At 41.4% G+C, this 22,900-nt stretch overlaps 1 protein-coding gene across 1 annotated transcript in view; it reads right to left on the bottom strand.

The window, feature by feature from the left end:
* Positions 1 to 22,900, bottom strand: part of VPS8 (VPS8 subunit of CORVET complex) — a 932,181-nt gene that overhangs the window by 443,767 nt on the left and 465,514 nt on the right. The window contains exon 35 of the mRNA XM_030209561.1: positions 6,822 to 6,868. Within this exon, the coding sequence (XP_030065421.1) occupies positions 6,822 to 6,868 (47 nt within the window). The remainder of the gene's footprint in view (positions 1 to 6,821; positions 6,869 to 22,900) is intronic.

The raw sequence follows: 22,900 nt of genomic DNA, 5'->3' as shown, positions 1-22,900 counted from the left end.
CTGGCCTCCCTGATTTTCAGCCCACTGCTCTATCCATTAGGCTACTCCTCAGCATTTCAAGTTATCTGCTTACTTGTACTATATCCAAGTTTTAATGTATGCAGACAATATCCATCTCTGAATACTAGCTGGAAATGATAGGGATCAACATGTTCAATGACTGAATGACTGTCTCTTACATATAAAAACACAGAAAAATGTAGGCAGATAAAGACCATATGGCCTATCCGTTCTGCCCAAACATGCCATCTATTTTCCTTATCAATCCCTTACAGATCCTATGTACTTGTCCCAAGATCTCTTGAATTCAGATACTGTTTTTATGTCCACCCCTTCATCGGGAGGCCGCTCCATGAATTCACCACCCTTTCCGTGAAGAAGTATTTCCTCAGGCTACTTCTGAGTCTATCCCCTTTCACCTTCATCTTATGCCCCCTCGTTCCCGAGCTTCCTTTCAACTGAAAGAGATTCACCTCCTGTGCATTTATGCTGCACAGGTATTTAAATAACTCTATCATATATCCCCTCACTTGCCTTTCTTCCAAAGAATACATATTGAGATCATTAAGTCTGTCCTGATATGCTTTATGACGAAGACCACTGAACATTTTAGTAGTTGCCCTCTGGATTGACTCCATTCTGTTTATATCTTTTTGAAAGTGTGGTCTCCAGAATTGTACACAATATTCTAAATGAGGTCTCACCAGTCTTATACAAGGGCATCATCACCTCCTTTTTCCTACTGGCCATTCCACTCGCTATGCACCCAAGCATCCTTCTAGCTTTCACTGTTACCTTTTCTATCTGTTTGGCCACCATAAGTTCATCACATATGATCACACTCAATTTCCACTTCTTTTTTGTGTACAAAAGTTCTTCACCCTCTAAACTGTACCGACAGCAAGATGGATGGAATTAAATCCTTCTAAATATTAGATTTTATCAAAATTTGTCAGTTTTCAATGGCTGCATTCTTATTCTAGGTGTATTGGCTAACTTCAGTCAACAAGTGGGGACAACATGCAGAGCATGGCTCGTGAAATTCTTTACAACTCCACTGTGTGTCTTTGACCTGGGAGAGAAGGAAGAGGGGTGGGTCTGAATGGAGCAGTACCCAAACATTCTGTTGGTTTGCAAAAAATAATAAAATTAAATCAAGTATGATAATATATCAAACCATTAAATGTTACCATCAACACATGGGGATTTACAGTTTAACCCTAAGATGCCACTGTCCCACAGCAATAAGTATTAGTTGGCAGTGCACATAGCAAACATTAGGAAAGTTATACAGTTCAGTCAGTAGGTTTCAAATAGAATTTTCAATAAAAAATGGAATAAACATCTGAATGAAGAGCCACCCATCAAGCATAGGGGTGAGGAAGCTCTGGGTGGGGAGTTGCGATACATACTGGGGAAAGCATGCAGAACATCCTCATGGAATTAGTTCCAATTCGTGTCTGTCTGTATTCTTGTATAACTTTGCTCTTTGTTGTGTGTGTGTGTGCTGACGTGTATGTCTCTAACGACGAACGTTTCTATGCTGCAGTAGTTGGAACTGCCTCTTCCACTGGAAAAGTTTTTGGGGGGAGAGGAGCTTATTTTTCTGGACCCCCCTCCCCACCCCCCACCACATACACAGTCTAATTGGGCCCAATTTTTGGATTCGATGTGTTTGTTCACCAGATTTTGCTCTTGTTCCTTTTAAATTTTGGAGAGCTATTTCACCCCTAGGCAGACATTCTTGACCCTTAATACAGCTTCTTTCCAACATCCATTGCATTGGAAAGAATAAAAAAATGAGTGAACAGATATCAGCAGACTAGAACTGTACAATATTATTTACATCTACTTAGATGACTTATTTTAGATCATTTTTTGAGATTAATGATTTCAGTTCCATGATTCAGTCCTTGGTTGTTTTTAGGACTGATCACTGAAACAGTAGGTATTTGGGTTTCTCAAATAAAAAAAAAAAAAAACAAGTTCTCCAGAATTCATCTGCAAGGTTAGAACTGTGGTTCATAATAGAGAGCACATTACTCCTAAAATGATAGAGGGGATGGGATTCCTCCCATATGAGGAAAGCTAAAGAGGCTAGGGCTCTTCAGCCTGGAAAAGAGACAGCTGAGGGGGGATATGATTGAGGTCTATAAAATCCTGAGTGGTGTAGAACAGGTAGAAGTGAATCAATTTCTCACTCTTTCAAGAAGTACAAAGAGCAGGGGATACTCAATGAAATTACATGGAAATACTTTTAACACAAATAGAAGAAATATTTTTTCATTCAAAGAATAGTTGAGCTCTGGGACTCGCTTCTGGAGGATGTGGTAACAGTGGTTAGTGTATCTGGGCTTAAAAAAGGTTTGGACAATTTCCTGTAGGAAAAGTCCATAGCCTGTTATTGAGATGGACATGGGGGAAGCCACTGCTTGTCCCAGGATTGGTAGCATGGAATGTTGCTATTAATTGGGTTTCTGCCAGGTACTTGTGACCTGGATAGGCCACTGTTGGAAGCAAGATACTAGGCTAGATGGACCACTGGTCTGACCCAGTTTGGCTATTCTTATGACCCTCTCTCTATCAATGGCCATGGCAGGAAACTGTACTGAAGCTCTGCCACTAGCCAGGGTTGCAGGAGTGCATCCAGCCCCTCTGCCTCGGCTGAAAAAACATGCTACCCTGGATTTGGCTTGAGTCACTATCAGGTCCATTGTTAGCTTGCCCCAATGCACAGTGATAATATGGAACACTGTCGAGGACAACTCCCGTTCCACTGGATCCAAAGCAGTCCTGCTGAGAAAATCCACCTACACATTGAGGCGGCCCACGATGTGAGCTCCAGAGAGGAGCTGCAGATGTTGCGCCACCCACGCGTATAAAAGGAGGGCCTTCGCTGCCAGCATGATACTACACATGCCCCCCTGGCAAATGATGTCATGTCGGAGAACCCCCTCACCGGCTTGCCCTCCACCAGGTCCTGGAATGCCTCCAGAGCCCTGGTGACCGCAAGGAGTGCCAAGCAATTGATGGGCCACTGCACCTTCATTGTGGTCCATCGATCCTGAGCACTGCAGGCAATAAGTCCCCCCCGCCTGCCAGGCTGGCATCGCTTGCAACCAAAATCCACGACGGGGACACCAATGGCATCCTCCTCAGCAGATTGGCATTCTGGAGCCACCAATGCATACTGCACCTGGCCTGCAGGGTCCAATGGAGCCATACGTTAATCCTCCAAAACAGATAACCACCAACTCATGAGCGAATGCTGGAGTGGGCACATGCGTGCTCATGCCAAGGGTACCACATCCATGGCCACCATCATGGAGCCCAGAACCCGCATATAATCCAACAAGAGTGGGCATGGAGCATGGAACAGAGATTCCCAATCTGCTCCAGCAGTTTGTCCCTCCACTGGTCTGAGAAGTAGACCTTTCTCTGAATTGTATTAAAACAGACCCCGAGATACTCCAGCATCTGTATGCACCAGATGGCGCTTAGGAAAGTTGACCACCCATCCAAGAGATTATAAAAGAGACACCACCCGGTTGGTGCCCTTCCACCTCTCCCATTCCGTTGCCACTCATATCAGCCAGTCGTCTAGATACGGGTGAACCAAAAAATCCCTTCCTTCTGGAGGAATGCTGCCACCACTACTATGACCTTGGAAAATGTTCTAGGAGCTATAGCCAGGCCGAAGGGCAGAACCTGGAATTGGAAATGTTGACCCAGTACTGCACAGCAGAGAGAGCCTCATTTGGCCACCACACCAGTGCTCTCTCTGCTTTGGAGAGAGCACTGGTGTGGTGGCCAAATGAGGCTTTATAAATAAGCCTTCATGAGATCCAGTGCTGTCAAAACTTCTCCAGCTGTATTGTAACATTTCCATATGGAAATGCTGAACCTTGAGAAACTGGTTCACGTGCTTGAGGTCCAGCTTACCACCCACAGCCTCCTTTAATTCTGAAATTGACCGGCCTTTTTTTTTTTTCTTGTCCCACAGTCAAAATCTCTTCAAAGAAAATTCAGATGCTAGCTGGCAGGACAAGGACAGGGGACACCTCAGGGTGGGGGAGGGACCTGGGGTGACCAGGTATGCCCCCTAAAGCTGGCGTCCCACAGCCAGAACACCCCCAAGCTCTACTGACTAGGAGACTTAGACCAGGAGCACTGTGAAACAGGAATCCAGGAGCTAGAGGAATTCCATCCGCCTGCTGGAGATAGAGATATACTGACTTTCTGGAGAGCTACCTATCCTCTATTACTGTATTCAAGTCAGTGATCTCTATCTCCACATGCCAAAAGATGGACACAACCCACTAGTTTCTGGATTCATCTGCTGCTAATGATAAGGAAACTCTAATTTATAAACACCTAAGAACAGAAGCCTGTCTATAACCTACACAGCAATCATCTCCTGGGCTCTCTTGTTCAAAGGATAAATAGTAGAAACATGTCCTATATGGTGGGATCTCAGGAAATTCCTGGCCCTGGAGGTAAGCCAAAGAAAATGCAACACAAGGGATGGACCATCTGCTCACCAGCAGCATAATTTCCACAAAAATGATTGAATTCTTTAGAGAATTAATAATTTTTCACAGCAATTGGTCTCAAATTTGCCCTTTAAAAATGATACTGTGTGTTGAACTGAGCAGCTCTTTGAGCTATGGACAGACACTGCTTTCATCTGTCTATTAGACTCACACTGTGTAGCAAATCTCTTCCAGGTGTGATCATCAAAAGCAGACCCAAGACAATGAGATAGGGAATGAATATAAATTATTTACATAAAAAGGTCCACATTTTCATTTCAAACTATCAACACTACAAATTCCACCCTCCTCCTATTTCCACCCCTCAGTAACTGGTAGAGATGCGCTTGACTGCACAAGATTTCAGCTTCTAAAAGATTTTGTTGCCAGTTGCCCAGGGTACTTCACCCTTTCTCTTGTATTCCGTAGCTTTACTTTATATGTGCTTCTCTTCTTACACAGTGTGTGTCATAGTCTATGTGTTTCTCTTTCTTTTATCTGTTTTTGGTCATTCTTTTTGGCCTTCCTAGTTCTAATTTGCTTTCTTAGCAGTTTGGACCTAGTAGGACATTTTTTTTTAATTCTTTGCCCCTCTATATTTGCCATTTTCCTTATACTTTATCATGAGCTGCTTCTTATTTCTCGCTCTGTATATTTTGAGTCAATATGAAATTATTTTTAATTATTTTTTATGGGTGGATTTTAAAATGTCTTCTGAGTAAATCTCATTAATACACTTTGATTGTGATTCCTTCCATTCTAAATATATCATCACTCAGTATCTGCAATGGTTCTCTAAGCTTCCTACTTATTTCCATAATACTTTCTTCTGTTTTTATATTCTTTCTTATTATATAATTATATGCTCCTTTTATTTAACACATCCTATTAAGAAGGTACTGCCATGACATCTCTGGAATGAGCTATACATTTGTTTTTAACAGTGAGCCTGCTGGTTGTTTCATGGAAAGTACATAAGTAGATCTACTTATGTAGAGTTTTAAAGCATCAGTACTAGCAAACACAATTAGCAAGATGTGCTCCATGGAGTCCACAATATTTCCAAAGGCATTTCTTGCACATTAAATTTTAAAACTTTGCCACTGTGTCTCACAATCAAAGTGGAGCTTGGGAGGTCTAGGGCTGAAGGGAAAGGAAGCTAGGATTGGGACAGGAAGAAATGATGTGGGAATGGAGTGAAGGAGGAGGGGAATAATCAGATATCAAGAGGAGAGATCTGGCATGAGAAGGAGGGAGGTGCCCCTCCTTAGACTCAAATCCTGCTCCTCTTAGCATCTCCACTCTTTCTTTAACCACACACCTCCCAACATCCCATATATCTTCTCACCCTCCTCCAATCCATTCTGTCACCCATATGTCCTGCCATTCCCTTCTTGCTCTTATATATACTACTTCAGTTGATCCCTTCTAAACAACCCAACCAATTCTCCTCTTACCTACTTAGTAATCTCCTTCTAGCCCTCTCAGCCAATCTGTTGACTTCCTATTCCCTCCTCATACACCCTCACATCCTTAGCATATCCTTACCCACAACACTTGTATTCAATCCTGGCTATGTCAGTCCATTGCCCACATAGTATAGTAACTCAGTTTTGACCTGCAGCATATTATACAAGATTCCTATACAATGCTTTCAGGTAATTCTGGTGATGTATTTATCCATCCCCTTCTCCTCTACTGCTAATTCTAGACTTCGTTCCTTTTGTCTTGCTGCACCCCATGCTTGGAATAGACTTCCCGAGCCTGTGCGTCTAGCCCTGTCTTTAGCTGTTTTCAAGTCCAAACTTAAAGCCCACCTCTTTACCTCTGCTTTTGACTCCTAACCACTACTCACTTGCCCTGTCCTTCAACCTCACCTATTATTCCCTTACCCTTAATTGTTCTGTCTGTTTATCTGTCTTATCTAGATTGTAAGCTCTTTGAGCAGGGACTGTCTTTTTTTGTGTGTGTATGGTGTACAGCGCTGCGTATGCCTTGTAGCGCTATAGAAATGATAAATAGTAGTAGTAGTAATGTATTGTAATGTTAATCTTCAGCAGCCCTGCTATTAAAGTTTTTGCATTCTTTAAGAGTAAGTGTACCACAGAGACAGAGACGAACATTCAACGTGGGGAAAAAACCTATGATTAAACTCATTTCACTTCTGCTTTGAGCCAAAATCTGTGGAAATGAATGGCTAGAGATCTTAACCCATTTTGTCACCTTATTTCCCCCTTCATACATTCAAATAAAGCTTCCAATTAAGTGATTCTCCATTCATTTACATACCTGGGCTCCAATAGGCTTTTCAGAAACTGGAAAAGTAAATATGTATCCTAAAAGGAAAAAATAATCTTGATAAAATAAAACCCTGCAAAAAGAAAATCCCACCTAACTGAACATTTTATCAAGTTGATGTAAGGGGAAAAAGGATAGGATTTGATATACCGCCTTTCTGTGGTTACAATCAAAGTGATTCACATTTAAAATATACAGGTACTTATTTTGTACTTGGAGCAATGGAAGGTTAGGTGACTTGCCCAGAATCACAATTGAATTGGCTTTACTTTGTACAGTTTTCAAATACTGTGACCATTTTCACAAGAAGAAAGAAATTATATACATACACACTCATATAGGCCCTATTATCTGGAACTCATCTTTAATGTTCAGGTTACTGGTATCACAAACAGATATTTATTTGATTGTGCAACTGTACAGAGACAGAGACATCTTAAAGGCAGGGAATATGCATATACAACACTCCTTTATTGTTCCATATCACCACACTGAGGACTGGGTGAAAGTGATGGGGCCTTCTGCAGTGCAGAATGAATGCAATCATTTATGGCCCTATGGCATCATGCTAAATGCTGAGTAAAGTGAAATTATTCACCTGCAGCAAGTGTTCTCTGAGGTGGGTGATGTCATCCGACGAATCCCTGGTGTGGACGCTACCCAGCATTCTATTACTTTCTTTGGCAGCGTCCCACCACACATGCGTGAGTGCCTTCCTGCACAGCGTGAACACATGGGACCAAATACCTAAGCATAAAGAGTGCAACTCCTAGGGGAGGTGGGAGGGTATGTAAGAATACTACTCCTGCTATCCTCAGAGAACACCTGCTGCAAGTGAGTAACTTCACTTTCTCCAAGTACAAGCAGGACTTAGTTTCTCATATGTGAGAATGCCTAGCTGTTAGTAGCTCTACTCTGGGCTCGTCCTCCATTGAGTCTCCACCATTTCCCTTAAAAAATTTACAAGGGAGTTTTCCTCAGGGGGAGACTTTCTTCTCAGGGGGAGGGATCAGATGGACAGCCAGTGGACCTCTCCCCTCTGAGCAGTTCTCTGGCTCTTCATCAGATACCCAGGAATGGTCTACCTCAGCAAAGTACTTATTATGGGAGATCTGAGTTTGTGCCTGTCTTGGCCTGCTGGAAGATGGTCCAGGCCTCGGAGAAGGGCGGCAAGGTACGGATCCCCATCTAGACTCCAGAGTAACTAACTCCCCTAATGTAGAGAGGGACATCGCATAGGTCAGTATTAGCCCTGATGCCCAGCGAGGCACTGGCATCGACAACCACTCAACAAGCAGGGTGCGGGTCTCAAAGTTGGGCTGGAGAGGCTCTGAAGATGGTGCAAGCATCCTCAATGTCTCTGCATCATGCTGTTCCAGGAGGCTCCCCAGCTCCTCCTGGAGCATGATCCAGAACTGTAAAGGCAGGGTCGTTGCCTGAGAAGATGGTGTGAATCGAAGGCAGGGTCCTGGCTGCGGGGAGACTGCTGCATTGGCACCACTACAACTGAGGATGAAAGGTCCCCTCAACAACATGCCTCAAGGAGGACCAATGCCAATGATTCTTTGCCTTCACTCGATGCATGGCATCAGGATCCCTCAGTGCCGAAGAGGACAATGTTGAATCCAAGACTGTCCTCAGTGTCGAGTCCAATGCAGACCAGTCCTGGGACTCCCAAACAACACCCAATGTCACGGCAGGGAGAGATCTCCTCAATGCCAGTACCAGTATCAGATGCAGCCCTTTCAGCCACATGGAGTCAATGCCTCCGATGCGGATGTCGATGAAGCAGACTTAGAAGTGCCAAAAAGTTTCTCCTGCTGGGTCAATCTGCTTTTCTGGGTTCTTTTCTGCATTTTCTAACAGAGAAGATAGTTAGAGGCTACAGGGTCAGGTCCTAGCACAAGAGACACCAGTGATAGGGGTCAGTCTCCAATATGACCCCATTAACACCTACTGGGGAGCTTCTTAGATATGAAGAGAAAAACAGACAAAGCAAAATCAAATGGCTCAATTATGAGGAAAAGAAAAAAAACAGAACTTCTTTGAGAAAGAAAAAGCAACATGGCTGGAGGAGCTGCAGGAAACAGAGAAAACAAACTTGACAAAAACCCTGTCAAAATAAAGAGGGGACAAGGAAAACTGAGAAGAAAGAATAATATAATCAAAAAGGTGTACCGCAGGGAAGATACTGAAGAAAACACTGCCAAAAATGGCAGATGTTCTGAGGACAGCTCACAGATGCGACCTCTCTGCTCTGCAGAAAATAAAGACTGCTGGTCCAGTGTGCTCACGCTGAGTGGGAAGGCACTCAAGCATAAGCAGTGGGACGCTACCACAGGCTTATTAAAGTAACAGAATGCTGGGTAACGTCCGCACGGGGGCTCCGTCGAATGATGTCACCCACACGTGAGAAACCAAGTCCTGCATGTCCTCGGAGAAAAGGGTATCACTGAAACTGCTGTCAGATAGGCTGAGCATGAAGAGGGTACTGGGAGAAGAGAGGACTGGGAAGAGGGAAGACAAGTAATGGTGGAAACAAGAGCATTTGGATGCGGGGAAATACCAGAGAGCGGCACATTTTCTTTCAAGAAAAGTACATGAATGAAAAGCTCCCAAATAATCAGTATATTTGATTAACTAAAACAGCCTGTTCTCCATGCATTCTGGATAATAGAACTTTTGATTTAGAGATGGAAGTAGCTAGTAAGGTAATTAAACTTACTGACAACATAAAGTTATTCAAAGTTGTTAAATTGCAAGAGGATTGTAAAAAATTACAAGAGGACCTACAAGACTGGGAGACTGGGCATCCAAATGGCAGATTACGTTTAATGTGAGCAAGTGCAAAGTGATGCATGTGGGAAAGAGGACTCTGAACTATAGCTATGTAATGCAAGGTTCCACATTATGAGTCACCGACCAGGAAAGGGATCTAGGTGCCATTGCTAATGATACATTGAAACCCTCTGCTCAGTGTGCAGTGGTGGCTAAGAACGCAAATAGAATGTTAGGTATTATTAGGAAAGGAATGGAAAACAAAAACGAGGACGTAATTATGCCTTTGAATCGTTCCATAGTGTGACCACACCTCGAATACTGTGTGCAGTTCTGGTCACCGCATCTCAAAAAAGAGAAATTAGAAAAGGTACAGAGAAGGGCAACAAAAATGATAAAGGGGATGGGACGACTTCCCCATGAGGAAAGGCTAAAGTGGCTAGGGCACTTCAGCTTGGAGAAGAGATGGCTGAGGGGAGATATGACAGAGGTCTATAAAATAATTAGTGGAATGGAACGGGTAGATGTGAATCGATTGTTTTACTTTTTCCAAAAATACTAGGACTAGGGCGCATGCAATGAAGCTACAAAGTAGCACATTTAAAACATCAGAGAAAATATTTCTTCACTCAACATGTAATTATACTCTGGAATTCGTTGCCAGAGAATGCAGTAATAGCAGCTTAGCGGGTTTTAAAAAGGTTTGCATAGCTTCTTAAAAGAAAAGTCCATAAACCATTATTAAAATGGACTTGGGGAAAATTCACTGCTTATTTCTAGTAGCATAAAATGTTTTGTACTGTTTTGGGATCTTGTCAGGTACTTGTGACCTGGATTGGCCACTGTTGGAAACAGGATGCTGGTCCTGATGGACCTTCGGTCTGTCCAAGTATGGCAATACTTATATACTGGGCAGCTTATCATTGGAATTCAGGGCCAGAGGTATCTCAAGAAAGATAAGGGTTCCAAAAGAGAGTGAGCTCATGGTAATGCTTTGAAACATAGCTCATGAAGGCCCTGAACCAAGAGGAAATGGGCTCATACTGCAGAAGTCTAGGAAATGATGTGAAGATGCAGTTGGGGTTTAAAACACAGGTAGAGACAGTTTAGTTCGCACATGGAACCAATTTGGAAAGCTGCTGATGAATGCCAAACGAAATGAGGTAAGAGCTTCATGGAAATAATGATCCTACAGATTCTATTAAGCAATTTTAAGGAACAGGGTAAAGTCCTAGACTCTAAGTATCAGACAAGCCAAAAGAGGAAATTTTCCTGCCAATTGGAAATGCATCCTGGATTCAGTTATAAAGGAGGAGACTGTGGTTCAGAAGATATCAATTAGAAGTCATGGTAAGGCATCCACTTAGTAGGATTAAAATACTTGGGCAGAAAGTTAAACAAGCTGAGGTATAACTTTATGGCCTATTGGAAATATATTGGGATAGTTGTATAAGAAAATTTAATGTTGGCTTGAAAGGTTACTGACCAGGCACCCATAGTAAAGCATCCTCCTGATAGATTAATGCCAAATGATTTAGTCTATATAATAGTATCAGACCAGTCAAGAACTGTAGACAGTGCTGAGAAACTGAAAGGATGGAACAATAATGAGCACAAAGAGAAAATCTTATTGCCTGTTGAAAATGCATTTTGAATTAGGTTGTGCAAGGGGGATGTAGCTGTGAAAGTTACTGATCAGATACTCTGAAGACGCATCCACCTAATTTTGTAAATAGGACACCAGTGTTCTGCCTCATCAATAGAAAAATAAGACGTAAAAACATGACAAGAGGGTTAGGGAAAAGATTACCGGAACAAGCTTAAAGAAGCGAAGAGGGAAATATGGCTAGCAAAAGCGCAGGCAGAAAAACAAAATGGTTAATGAGAAGAGAGGTGATGAGACCTTTTTCAGATACATTGGGGAAAGGAGAAAAGCTAGGAATAGAAACGGAAGACTGAAAGATGCTGAGAACAGCTATGTGGAGAGTAATGAGGATAAACAAACGTGTTAAACAAATACTTCTATTCAGTGTTCATGGAAGAAAATCCTGGAGAAGGGTTGTGGTTGGCTGCTGAGGGTATATCTGAAAATGGAATGGATATTGCACCATTCACTGAAGAAAGCGTTTATAAACAGCTTGAAAATCTGAAAGTAGACAAAGCTATGGGGCCAAATGGGATACATCCCAGGATACTGAGGGAGCTCAGAGAAATCCTGGCAGGATTTATTTAATAGATCTTTAGAGATGGAAGAGGTTCTGCAGGATTGGAGATGAGCTGATGTAGTCCCTCTTCATAAAAGCAGGGACAGGGAAGAAGCAAAAAACTACAGGCCAGTAAGCCTCACGTTGGAGGAAAGGAGAGACAGGGATGATATGATATAGACATTCAAATATTTGAAAGGTATTAATTTACAAACCTTTTCCAGAGATGGGAAGGTGGTAGAACTAGAGGACATGAATTGAGGTTGTGGGGGGGGACTCAGGAATAATATCAGGAAGTACTTTTTCATGGAAAGGGTGGTAGATACCTGGAATGCCCTCCCGCGGGAGGTGGTGGAGATGAAAACGTTAATGGAATTCAAAAATGTATGAGTTAAACATAAAGGAATCCTATATAGAAGGTATGGAACCAAACAAACTTAGCGGTAATTAGATGGCAACACTAGTAATTAGGAAGCAAAGCCAGTGCTGGGCAGACTTTTATGGTCTGTGCCCTCATCGTGGCTGGACAGATTCAGCTTCAGTAACTGGAGAACAAGGCCAGTGCCAGGCAGACTTCGATGGTCTGTGCCCTGAAAATGGCAAGGACAAATCAAATTCAAGTATAGGTATGCAGTACCACATCATACCTATGAGTGCAGATTGGATAAATCATACAGGCTAACTTAGAGGAACTGGTCGGGGAAAGTATTTAAGGCTCTTAGGTACATTTAACTGTGCTGACCCATTAAGGGGACAATTCTATAAATGGGCATCTGATACTGTGCGGTGAGTGCCTATACTATAAAGGCATCTGGGTGCCCAAATTTCGTTACAGAATTTGAGCACAACCTGGTATCGGCACACCTTACATTTAGGTGCCCATTGTTACATCAGCCACAGACTGCACAGAATAGTGCTTTAGTGTTTTGCTGTCATTTACTCGCATAAGCGTACACTCACCAGGGTAAAGTGTCAGTATTATGTACAATTACACACTCCAGTGGTAGATAAATGTGGTACCCTGTTATAGAACTGTACTTCACATATGTAACACCGATTATTTTAACAAACAAGTTTAAACTATGTTTATCCTGCATGCAAATATTGAAATATTTTAGATATATTTTCTTCTCATCTGCTAACCTCCTTATCTAAATTTCTTGACAGATGTCTGAACAGAATGAGCACATAGACCATATTTTCTCTTACCAATCAAATCTACTCTTCTCATACTGTTGCCAGTTCTTTTAAGTCAAATAAAAGAACCCCCAACCATATACATTTTGGTCTATCAATGTGAAATTAAAATCTTTAGTAAGCACAGAGAAGCAGAATGTACACCATCTACAGACTAATCAGCCTAGGAAAAACAAGAAGCAAAGTCAAACGTCTCATTGTTATGGGCACAAGATGAACATAAGCTAATAGTTATTATGATGTGTGTTTGACTCGGCTGAGCTACCTGACACTTTTTCATGGTTTCATTTTCTCTACAGCTCTAGAGGTTGTAAGGGTAATTGTTACTATTATTAGAGCATCAGTACAGCAATTTTGTCCAAAGCTCCATAAAGTGCTCTAACAAGGGATATATATATATATATTACACATGGAGCAGAGACTTCCATGACCCATGTACAAGTAATTCAGATAACTTCACAGACCTTGAAACAAAGTATGAGTGGGGATCTTATACCACCTTAACTTTTTGATATCATTAGAATAAGAACAGGATTGATTGGTAATAAAAGACACTTTCTTAGTTACTTTTTTTGCATGATGTTCTGGCACATCAGGAGGAAGAGTAGTGTACTATGTTTTAAAAAGTCTACCACTTAGATGTCAAACTCCGAGCTGACTAGGGTAGTAAGGATAACATTCTTTTCCCCTAGGAGAAGAGAATCCTGGTTACTGCACAACAGTGACTCCTAGAAGTGGGATTCAGGATTAGAGAATGACACGGGGATGGGGACCTGTGGTAAAACCACAACAAAGAATCTTCAGAGGATTTGCCACAGATGTGGGAGCAATACTGTCCCACAGGAATTGTAAAAAGCCTTGCTCCCATGGTAAAAAAATGTTTTAAAATGCAATTACTCCTCCCACGGGTCCAGCACCTCGCTCCCTTCCCTTTGGTCTGTGTCCTCCTCCTCCGTTTCACTACGGTGCCTCTACCTTGCTGAGCTGCTCTAGTGATTCTTACAGACCTGCTCTGGGGCCTTCCCTCTGCCGGGTCCCGACTTCTGATGCAACTTCCTGTTTCACAAGATGCTACACATGGGGAAAGACAGGAACACAGAGATGGAAGATGGATAATGAGCATGGAGAGAGAAGAAATGTCAAACTGGCAAGTGAGTTAAGAGAAGACAGAGGGAAACAGAAACCAGAGCCTGGGACCAACATGATTTGAAAAAATATGATAACCAGTCAACGAAAGCTAGAAAAAGTAACTTTATTTTCTATTTTGTGATTAGAATATGTCAAGGTTTCAAATGTGTATCCTGCCAGAACTAGTGTTAAACAAGGCTGGGGTCCAAGGCAGAAATTGGGAGGGAACCCAGAGCCCACTCCCAGCCTGTGCCTTCTTCATCTTCCAACAGGGCTTAGGGCTCTCTCTAACCAAGGGGCAGTTCTCCTAGTTGCACTCCTCTAACACCTTCCCTGGCATGTATTATCTTTATATTTTGAACAGTATAGAAGGAAATGTGTCTCTATATTTCTTTGATGTTGTACTACATGCAAGGTGTGGCTTCTTGGGATTTTGGTTTAATTTATGCTTATAATTTTTGGTCAGCTATTCTGTATTTGGCATTTGTGTTCTGTGCTGTAATTCTGTTAGCATGAATTTTCTATGTAGCATTCTATAGTAATTTGGCTTGTTCAGTTTTCCCGATAGTGGAAGGTATAGAAAACGAGTGTTATACTAGCCACTGAAACTAGCCATTTTAGTGCTTAGTGTACACTATCAGAGAGTCCTAACATGGATTCCACTGTGATATAATACAGAGGGTGAAGACAGAATCAAGAAAGGTCTCTAGAGTATTGTGCAACCTAATGGGGAGGGCAGAGCAGAAAACACAACAAGCACAGCCTGTTCTGTAGACTTGTAAGAGAAGCATAAATTTCACAGGGCATTCTGGGTCGCATAGTGAGAGAAGCATGCATGAAACAGAAGACTGGCCTTGAAAGTTTGGAAGGGGGATGTAAGAACAGGAAAAGAGAAAAGCAAGAAGTGATAAGCAGAAGAGTAAATTAGAAGAATACAGCTGTAAGATTCTGCCAATAAACAGGACAGACTGTCCAAATTATAGAGTATAAAGGTAGGAGAGAATAATTGGGCAAGGGGAACTTGTGCGGCAGACTGACTAGCGTCTTGTGGATGTCTGCTTTTACAACTTGCTCTCATAGGAAAAAAATGAGATCTGTATTCTGCCATTAAAGAAATTATATTATGTGAATCTTGTAGTTTCAAACTTGAAGTTGTGAACTATGAAATAATTTTATTTTTTCTGTTTTGTTTTTTTCTATTCTATATAAACATTTATTGGTTAATAAATTTTTAACTATTTGCAGAATACCTGGTTGGTCTTATCTAAATTTCTTTTTAAGAATTTTTTATTTACTTGTACAAGCCAAATTTATTTAAAAAAAATATAAGGGTGAATCTTTTTCCTGTGACACAGGATAAGGTAAGAGTTTTACCTGGGGAGAAGCATCCCGAAGGTTTAGCCTTCATTGGCCTTTTGAATATTGCACCCTTCTGGTATGGTGAGGAGGGGGGCTAAACAAGGGGATGTTTGTGAAGGGGAAGGGAGAAGGGGAGGTTGTTGATCCTTGTTCTGTATTGTTTGCGATTTATAAATGACAGTTGTACAGAACATTGTTCCTTTTTATACTTTAATAAGATTTACATATAAAATCATAACTGTTCAAGGCATAGGAGCCAACTTTTCAAAATTATTGGGGGTGCTGATTTTTTTTTTTTTTACAGGTGGTGCATTTCCCCCCTCCCCCTCCCTTTCTTTGAGTTCCAGGCACCCCTCCCTCCCCTCTCTCTCTCCTTTCCCTCCCCCCTCCCTCCTCCCTCTGAGTTCCAGGGTCCCCTTGCGAAAACAGGAAATGAGGGCGGGACCAGAGCTGAGAGAGAGAGAAGGGAAAACTGAACTAAGGGCCGAGCCTGCACGCTTTTTATCGGTGCTGCCGGCCGCCATAACCCCGACAAGGTAAGTCAAGATGACTTTTAAAATTCGGAAGGAGGGTGCCTGGAACTCGAAGGGAGGGAGGGAGGGACGACGACCCTGGAACTTGGAGGCGAACTTGGAGGCGAACTTCCGGTGGGTGAAATATTGGCGGTGCTCAAGCACCCACAGCATCCACAGAGTCGGCGCCTATGGTTCAAGGCCTATATGGATGGGGTCAGACTGAGCTTGCGGGACAGGGACAATGCTCGTGGGGATGGCACAGGGCAAGGTGGAGTGGTCTGCCCCAGGTGCTGGCAGCGAGGGGGTGTGTGAGGCAGGCGCACACTGTCGGCTCTGCCGGTCCCCTGCCCCTGCTCCGTGCACCTTCTTGCTTGGAGGAGGGAATGTGCGTGCTCCGCCTGAAGAGTGTGTGGTACATCGATGGGTACGTAGGTACACCGATAGGTGATAGAGAAAGATACGTGGTTAAAGACTACATACTTTTAGTACTCAGGCAGTGAACTGAAATCTTAATGCACATGCTGGAGTATACTAAAACACTTACCCAAAATTCTATAAAAGGTGCTAAAAATTGTGTGTGCCCAATTTGAGCGTGCAATTTAATTGAATAGCAAACCAATTAGTGCCAATAATTGGCTTAACAAATATTGGTGCTAAGTGGATTTAATTAAAATTTACGTGCGTAAATTTTTACGTGAGAGTCCAAAAAAGGGGTGCACCACCATGGGAAGGCCATCAGCGGATCGGGGGCTTTCCCACAATTTATATGCTTTTGTTATGGAATAATGGGGATCCACATCTAATTTATGTGCAAGGATTTACATCAAGGCTTCGTTGGTGTAAATGATCACGCCTAAATGCAGTCGCAGTTTACAGCGTTAGGTGCTATTCTATAAATGGCACCTAACTTTAAGTGTTGTTTATAGAATAGTGCTAAGCACTAATTTTATTGGCACCGATATTTAGGCGCCATTTATAGAATTTAGTCCTTATTGGGAGTAATTTTCTAAAAGCTTTTTCCAAGTGTAAATCCAGCTTTACATGCAGAAAAGTCTTCTATAAAACTGCACAAACACAGCAATGTAAAAAAAAAAAAATACATGCACAAAAAGCATGTGTCTACTTTTATGCAATCCTTGTGGAGGTATTCCCAGGGACATAGTTTGGGTACAGCAGAGGCAGAGATGCAATGTATTTGCATATTTAATATGCGAGGGGAGACACAGAGAATATATGCAAACATGTACACCTTTTGTAAATTTGTGAGCTATTGGGGCTAGTTCTCAGAATCTATTTTTTAAAGCCATAAAGGTGCTTGTGCTGCTTTCATGGCACTCTGACCAAGCAGTCCTGTTACAAAATTGTCCTCATAAAGTTACCTGGTACTAAAATGAATCCAGAGATTTCACTTTTAAAATAAAATCAATTACTACTACTACTACTACTACTAATACTATTTTACTATTACATCAGCTTTCTCAGTTCAAGTTTCCTTGGTGCTAAGGCACTTTGTGATACCACTGAGCTTTGTTAAAGCTAATTGCTCAGGGTTAAGGGTCTCATGGTTGGGGGTCTCATTGGTTGACTATGCACTGAAGGACTCTGAAGCACCCATACCTTCAGGCAATATATCAGAGTTCCCCAATTCCAGTCTTGAAGTACCCCTTGCCAGCCAGATTTTCAGGATATCCACAATGAATATGCATGAAAGAGATTTGCAGTGTATGCAAATCAAGTTCATGTATGTTCATTGTTGATATCCTGAAAACCTGACTGGCAAGGGGTACTCCAGGACCGGACTTGGGAAACACTATCTTATATTAAATGGTTGACAAAAATGATACTGCAAAGCCAATAATGTTAGGTTATGTATGTATACTGTAATCTGAATGCCAGATGCCAGCAACAATAATAGGGGAGGAGGACCAATATGCACTACTATAGAACAATGAAAATTCTCTTCTAAAATGGGTAAGAACATTGTTCTAGAGAGGCAATATCTTTCCTGCCATACAAATACAGTAGGGAGAAGGTGGAACCTAGAAAGTGCAGCATATTCAGCTTTACCAGACACTTGGGTAACATGACTAATTTGACTTACAAGACAGCAAACTTTTCACTATAGTAGCAAAAAATACTTTACACTACTTATTTTGTAAGAAATTGGGCAGAGTGATCCTGGATATCCAGATGGTATTAAACGAATACCTATGTAATTAGAACGCAATGGTTTCAAATGCTGTTTTATAAGTTACGTACCAACAAATGCAGTAGCCTGGAATCTCTCTTTTACTACTAGGAGGTGGGCCTCTTTTAATTGAAAGGAAGTTCTAGAATAAAGAGCCATATGATAAGGGTGAAAGGGAATAAACTCAGGAGTAATCAAATGTGGCGGATGTGTTGAACAACCTCCAAGGTTGGTACAGTATGAAATCACTGGTACAGTAAGAATACTGAAAGGTAACTTTAAAACAATACAGGAACGTAAGACCTTTGAAGTCAGAATGATTAAATATTTTGACACCCACCAGACAGGACTTAAAGATCTGGGTTTTCTAGCCCATTATAAACCATAAAGTTGTACTGCTCTGTTTGTCACCCTCCTGTCTCCATGCATATGTCACCTATCCACCCCCATCCTGTTAGACTGTCACTAAAATGCTTTGATGTTCCTATCCACCCCCCTCTTGTTAGACTGTCACTGAAATGCTTTGATGTTTCACTTATATATACTGTCATCTACCAACATTTGCTTATTTCCGATCTGACGAAGAAGGGCAACCTTCGAAAGCTAATCAAGAAATGTATTAAGTTATGTCCAATAAAAAAGGTATCATCTTATTTTCTTTTCCAAGTTTTATTTTGTTTTATTTCTATTGATTACCTTTAAAAGTGGAGTAAAATGGCTACCACACCTCTCTACTCAAGATAGAAGAAAAAAAATGAGGACTGCCAAATTAAAAGTGAGAGGATGAGGTTGGATATGGGGGGATGAGAAAGTCTATGGGTGGACATGAATAAGCTTTTAGGGGTAAATCAAGGCCACAAGTCTGTGTTGAAATGTGGAGAGTACTGAGCAGTGAGCGAATGGTGAATGCACCAGAGGGGGGAGTATGGGATTGTATGAATGAGTATCAATAAGAGTAGTGTGGGTGGAATAACTTCCCTTGATGTGAAAGGCCTAGGTAGCTTTACAAAGCAAAAACCTTCTTAAGGAGGCAAAACAGTTAAATACATTAATATTTTTCATTCAGGATAATTCTCATTGTGGCCTTGTCACTTGCTCACCTGTAACATCAGGATCGCCCTTTATGCTATGCCCCCTCCCAGAAACCTCTAGGTGCCCTCTGGAATGGATGGTCACATACCAGAGGTCCTACATGTGCTGGCCCTATCTATAGGCCCAGCAAGAGGGGAGATGTAGAAAACTGATGTTACTTGCCTTTGGGGAAAAACAGGTCAAGGAGAATTGCTTTTGATAATTGGGCCTCAATAAAATAAATCCTAGAGCCTGTCTGACTTAAAGATTGCAGCAGATTGCAGTAACACAAGTTGTGACAGCCTGAGGCAGTTACTGAAACTGGGCACTGATGAAAGAATTGGCAAAGAAGATGTAAGATGCCAGGTGGACAGGCCAAAATGAGAAGTTTGTGGTTAATGTTTTCTGTAAATGATAGAAAGCAATGGGCCAGGTGCAGAGGAAAGCAGAACTGCAGAGGGGGTGGGCCAAAACCTGTGGCCAGTGATGAAATTGCGGTTGAAACTAAGAAATGCTAGCATATTTGCTATAATTGAAATTAATAGATAATGTAATGGAAAGAGTATATAAGACTGACAGCTGAACGCATTAGCATAGCCAATCAGTGTTAACTATGACATTAACATAGACCCAATAAGGCGTGCTTACTGTCATATTACCACCCATATCCTGATTGGGCATATCAAAATGAGTGTACTTCCTACTTCAAGCGGGAGAGACAGCCGAGCTACTCTCTCCTATGAGAAACCAATGAATTGTATCTGAATTGGCAAGTAATCTGATTGCTTTCTCATAAGTAACCATGAGTCTTTTATATCTACTAATTGGGTTTGAGTGGTAAAATATAACATTAAAGACTCAAACCCAGAGAACACCTATGTGTAGCTGGGGTAATATATTCCCATAACCAATTGATTGCACATGTTGCTTGTATATTCTTTGGAGTCTTAGATATAGAGGTAATTACATGTAGCAACATTCTGTACTCCCAGTGAGATATCACTGATCTGTTGATTGTACAAATACTCAATGAGGTATCTAATAAAGAGAAATCTGGGAAGTATTCAGATACTGTGTTAACTGATTGGGTCACAAGTCTGAGCTTCCTATGAGAAATCCTATGCTTATATTGCTTTTCCTATTGATCTTATATGGCATTTATTTGGTGGGTAATAAAAACTTTATAAGATTATTTCTCATATCTGTAGTTGTCTCTTAAATAGTTTCTGTATTACTCAGAGTGCGTGCACTGCTCTGCTGAAGCAGAAGTCTAAGTATCACAGAGAAATAGATGTAATTCCCATAATAATGGACACATTAAGGCAGCCTTGGGTGTATTGTTCCTTCTAAGGTATTGTGGCTGAACCACAGAGCTGGGAGGGATAGATACACCCTAAAATATATTCAAAACCTACCTTTAAAAAAATCAGGTATTTCATAGAAAATAATATCTTTTTTCATACAATTGTGAACTCTTCTAGGCAAATAAGCAATGGAGAGTGGGGATTGGTGTTGCGAGAGAGTACAAAATACTGGTCTCCACTTCTAAAGTTATACTTCAGTGGGATTAAACTTACCCTTGCTAATATGTATACCTCCAATACAAGCCAGAAGCACTTCTCTGAGGTGCAGTTAATGCCATTCACAGAGGGCCCAGCAGTTGTAGGGAGGGGCTTTAACATCACTCTAAAACCCCTATTTTACAACTCTTCAGGAGACGGGGATGTTAATTGTTTTCATAGAAATATTCTTAAACAGCTACTGGAGAGGCTGAAGGCAGTCGATGTCTGGTGGCTCTATCAACCTTTGGGTGACCGAGTTAATGGAGCATTCAGTTATTTATTGGTCAGATCATGCCTCAATTATGGTTGGCTTTAGAGATTTTCAAGTATTGAAGGGAAAATAGTACTGGAAAATGAACAATAAAGATTTGTAGGTCATCTAATAGCTTAAGCTAGAGGAGGACATAATGGATTACTATGAATTAAATGATGATGGTTCAGTTCCAGTGCCAATGGTGTGGGACTGTATGAAAGCAGTCCAACATAGGAAATTGAAATTTCTTTTTTGAAATATCATCTTTATTAAGGAATCACATAAGATAAACAGAGTAAACCACCCCCAACTCCCACCCTTCATCCCTTCCTACCTTCCCCCATACCAATACCAACAAATACCAGACCTGGTGTATTCTTATCCAGGCTGGTAGCCAAAAGAAAGTGTGAGATGAGTGAAATAAACAATCAACAGTTCAATACCCAACTAAGCATTCGTTGTGACATAACAGACCAAAATGGTTCCCAAATAGATTGAAATCTCTTCCAGCGGCCAGGGTGGTGCCTACCCGCTTTATGATGTTGAAACTGAATCTTTAAGAAGAGGAAAAAGACTGCAAAGGAGTTATTATAGAAAAAAATTTAGCAAGGTAGAGCAGATACAGCTAGAAGCAGTGTTGAAGGTAGATGAGGTACTGTTTAATTTGAATAAAGTCAAACAAGTTCTTTTTTGAAGAGTTAAAGAAAGATGCTAACTGACCCTCAAACTGAAAACATGATCTAAAATCAGGTTTTGAAAATTATGGATGAACAGAGTTCCCTAGCGTTTGATACTATATCTATTTGATCTAGCTTTGTGCAGTTTTATAAGGTCCCATATGCCTTGGATGTGACTATTCAGGATGATGAAATCAATTTTTATCTTGGGCTGCCATCAATTTCAGTGGAGTAAGTCAGAACTTTAAATTGAAATATTTCAGGGGTGAAGGTACAGATGGTGATTAAGGTTCTAGAAATAGGCAAGGCTGGATGGTTTCTCTAGCAGATCCTACAGAAAGTTTAAAGGCTAGCTGGTGGGCTAATTAGGCATTTAATTCATTTTTGTAGGTGGAAGAGCTACGACACCTAATGGGCTTGGTGGACATACCAATACTATCAAAAGAAAGGTAAGACAATATGCTATGTGGATCTTATGACCCATATCATTGCTTAATATAGATAAGAGATATAAAGCTATTAGTTAAGATCTTGGTAAACCTCCAACAGGTAGTTACCACCATCTGGTTCATGAGGAACAGACAAGAGTTTTTTCCTGGGACACAAGATTTCTAATTCAATCAGGCAGATACTTAATCTTTTCAGATGGTGAAGTTAAAAGACATCCCTACAATGCTCCTTCCAACATATGCCAAAAGGCATTTGATGGGGAAGGGTCCACTGGAGCTTTATGTTTCAGTTACTTCAGAAAAAAGGTTGAGGATAAATTTCTCAAACAGATTTAGGTAGTACATAAGGCTCTATGGGAATGTATTAAAGTTAATAATGGGTATTAAGGGCCCTTCCTATTGGAGAGATCACAGGGCAGGAGATTCCCATGTTCTCCACTGTTGCCTCTTTTTATAGAAGCACTGGCAGAAAGCATTTGAAGGCGTGACATAAGAGATGTGTATGTGGCTACAGTGGAATATATGAGAGCTCTTTTTGTGGAATACATAATGTTTATGATTACCACTCTGGGCATATCTTTATCTGTCTTGATTAACAACTAGAACAGATATAGTAGAGCAGTGGTTTCCAACCTTTTTCATGTAAAGGGCCACAAAGTGGACATGAGAAAGCTCTGGGGACCACCAAA

The sequence above is a fragment of the Microcaecilia unicolor genome, chromosome 7, assembly GCF_901765095.1.
Source record: "Microcaecilia unicolor chromosome 7, aMicUni1.1, whole genome shotgun sequence".
In the NCBI taxonomy this organism is placed as follows: domain Eukaryota; kingdom Metazoa; phylum Chordata; class Amphibia; order Gymnophiona; family Siphonopidae; genus Microcaecilia; species Microcaecilia unicolor.
The sequence above is the reverse complement of the archived record's forward strand: the minus strand, read 5'-3'. Positions and strand labels throughout refer to the sequence as shown.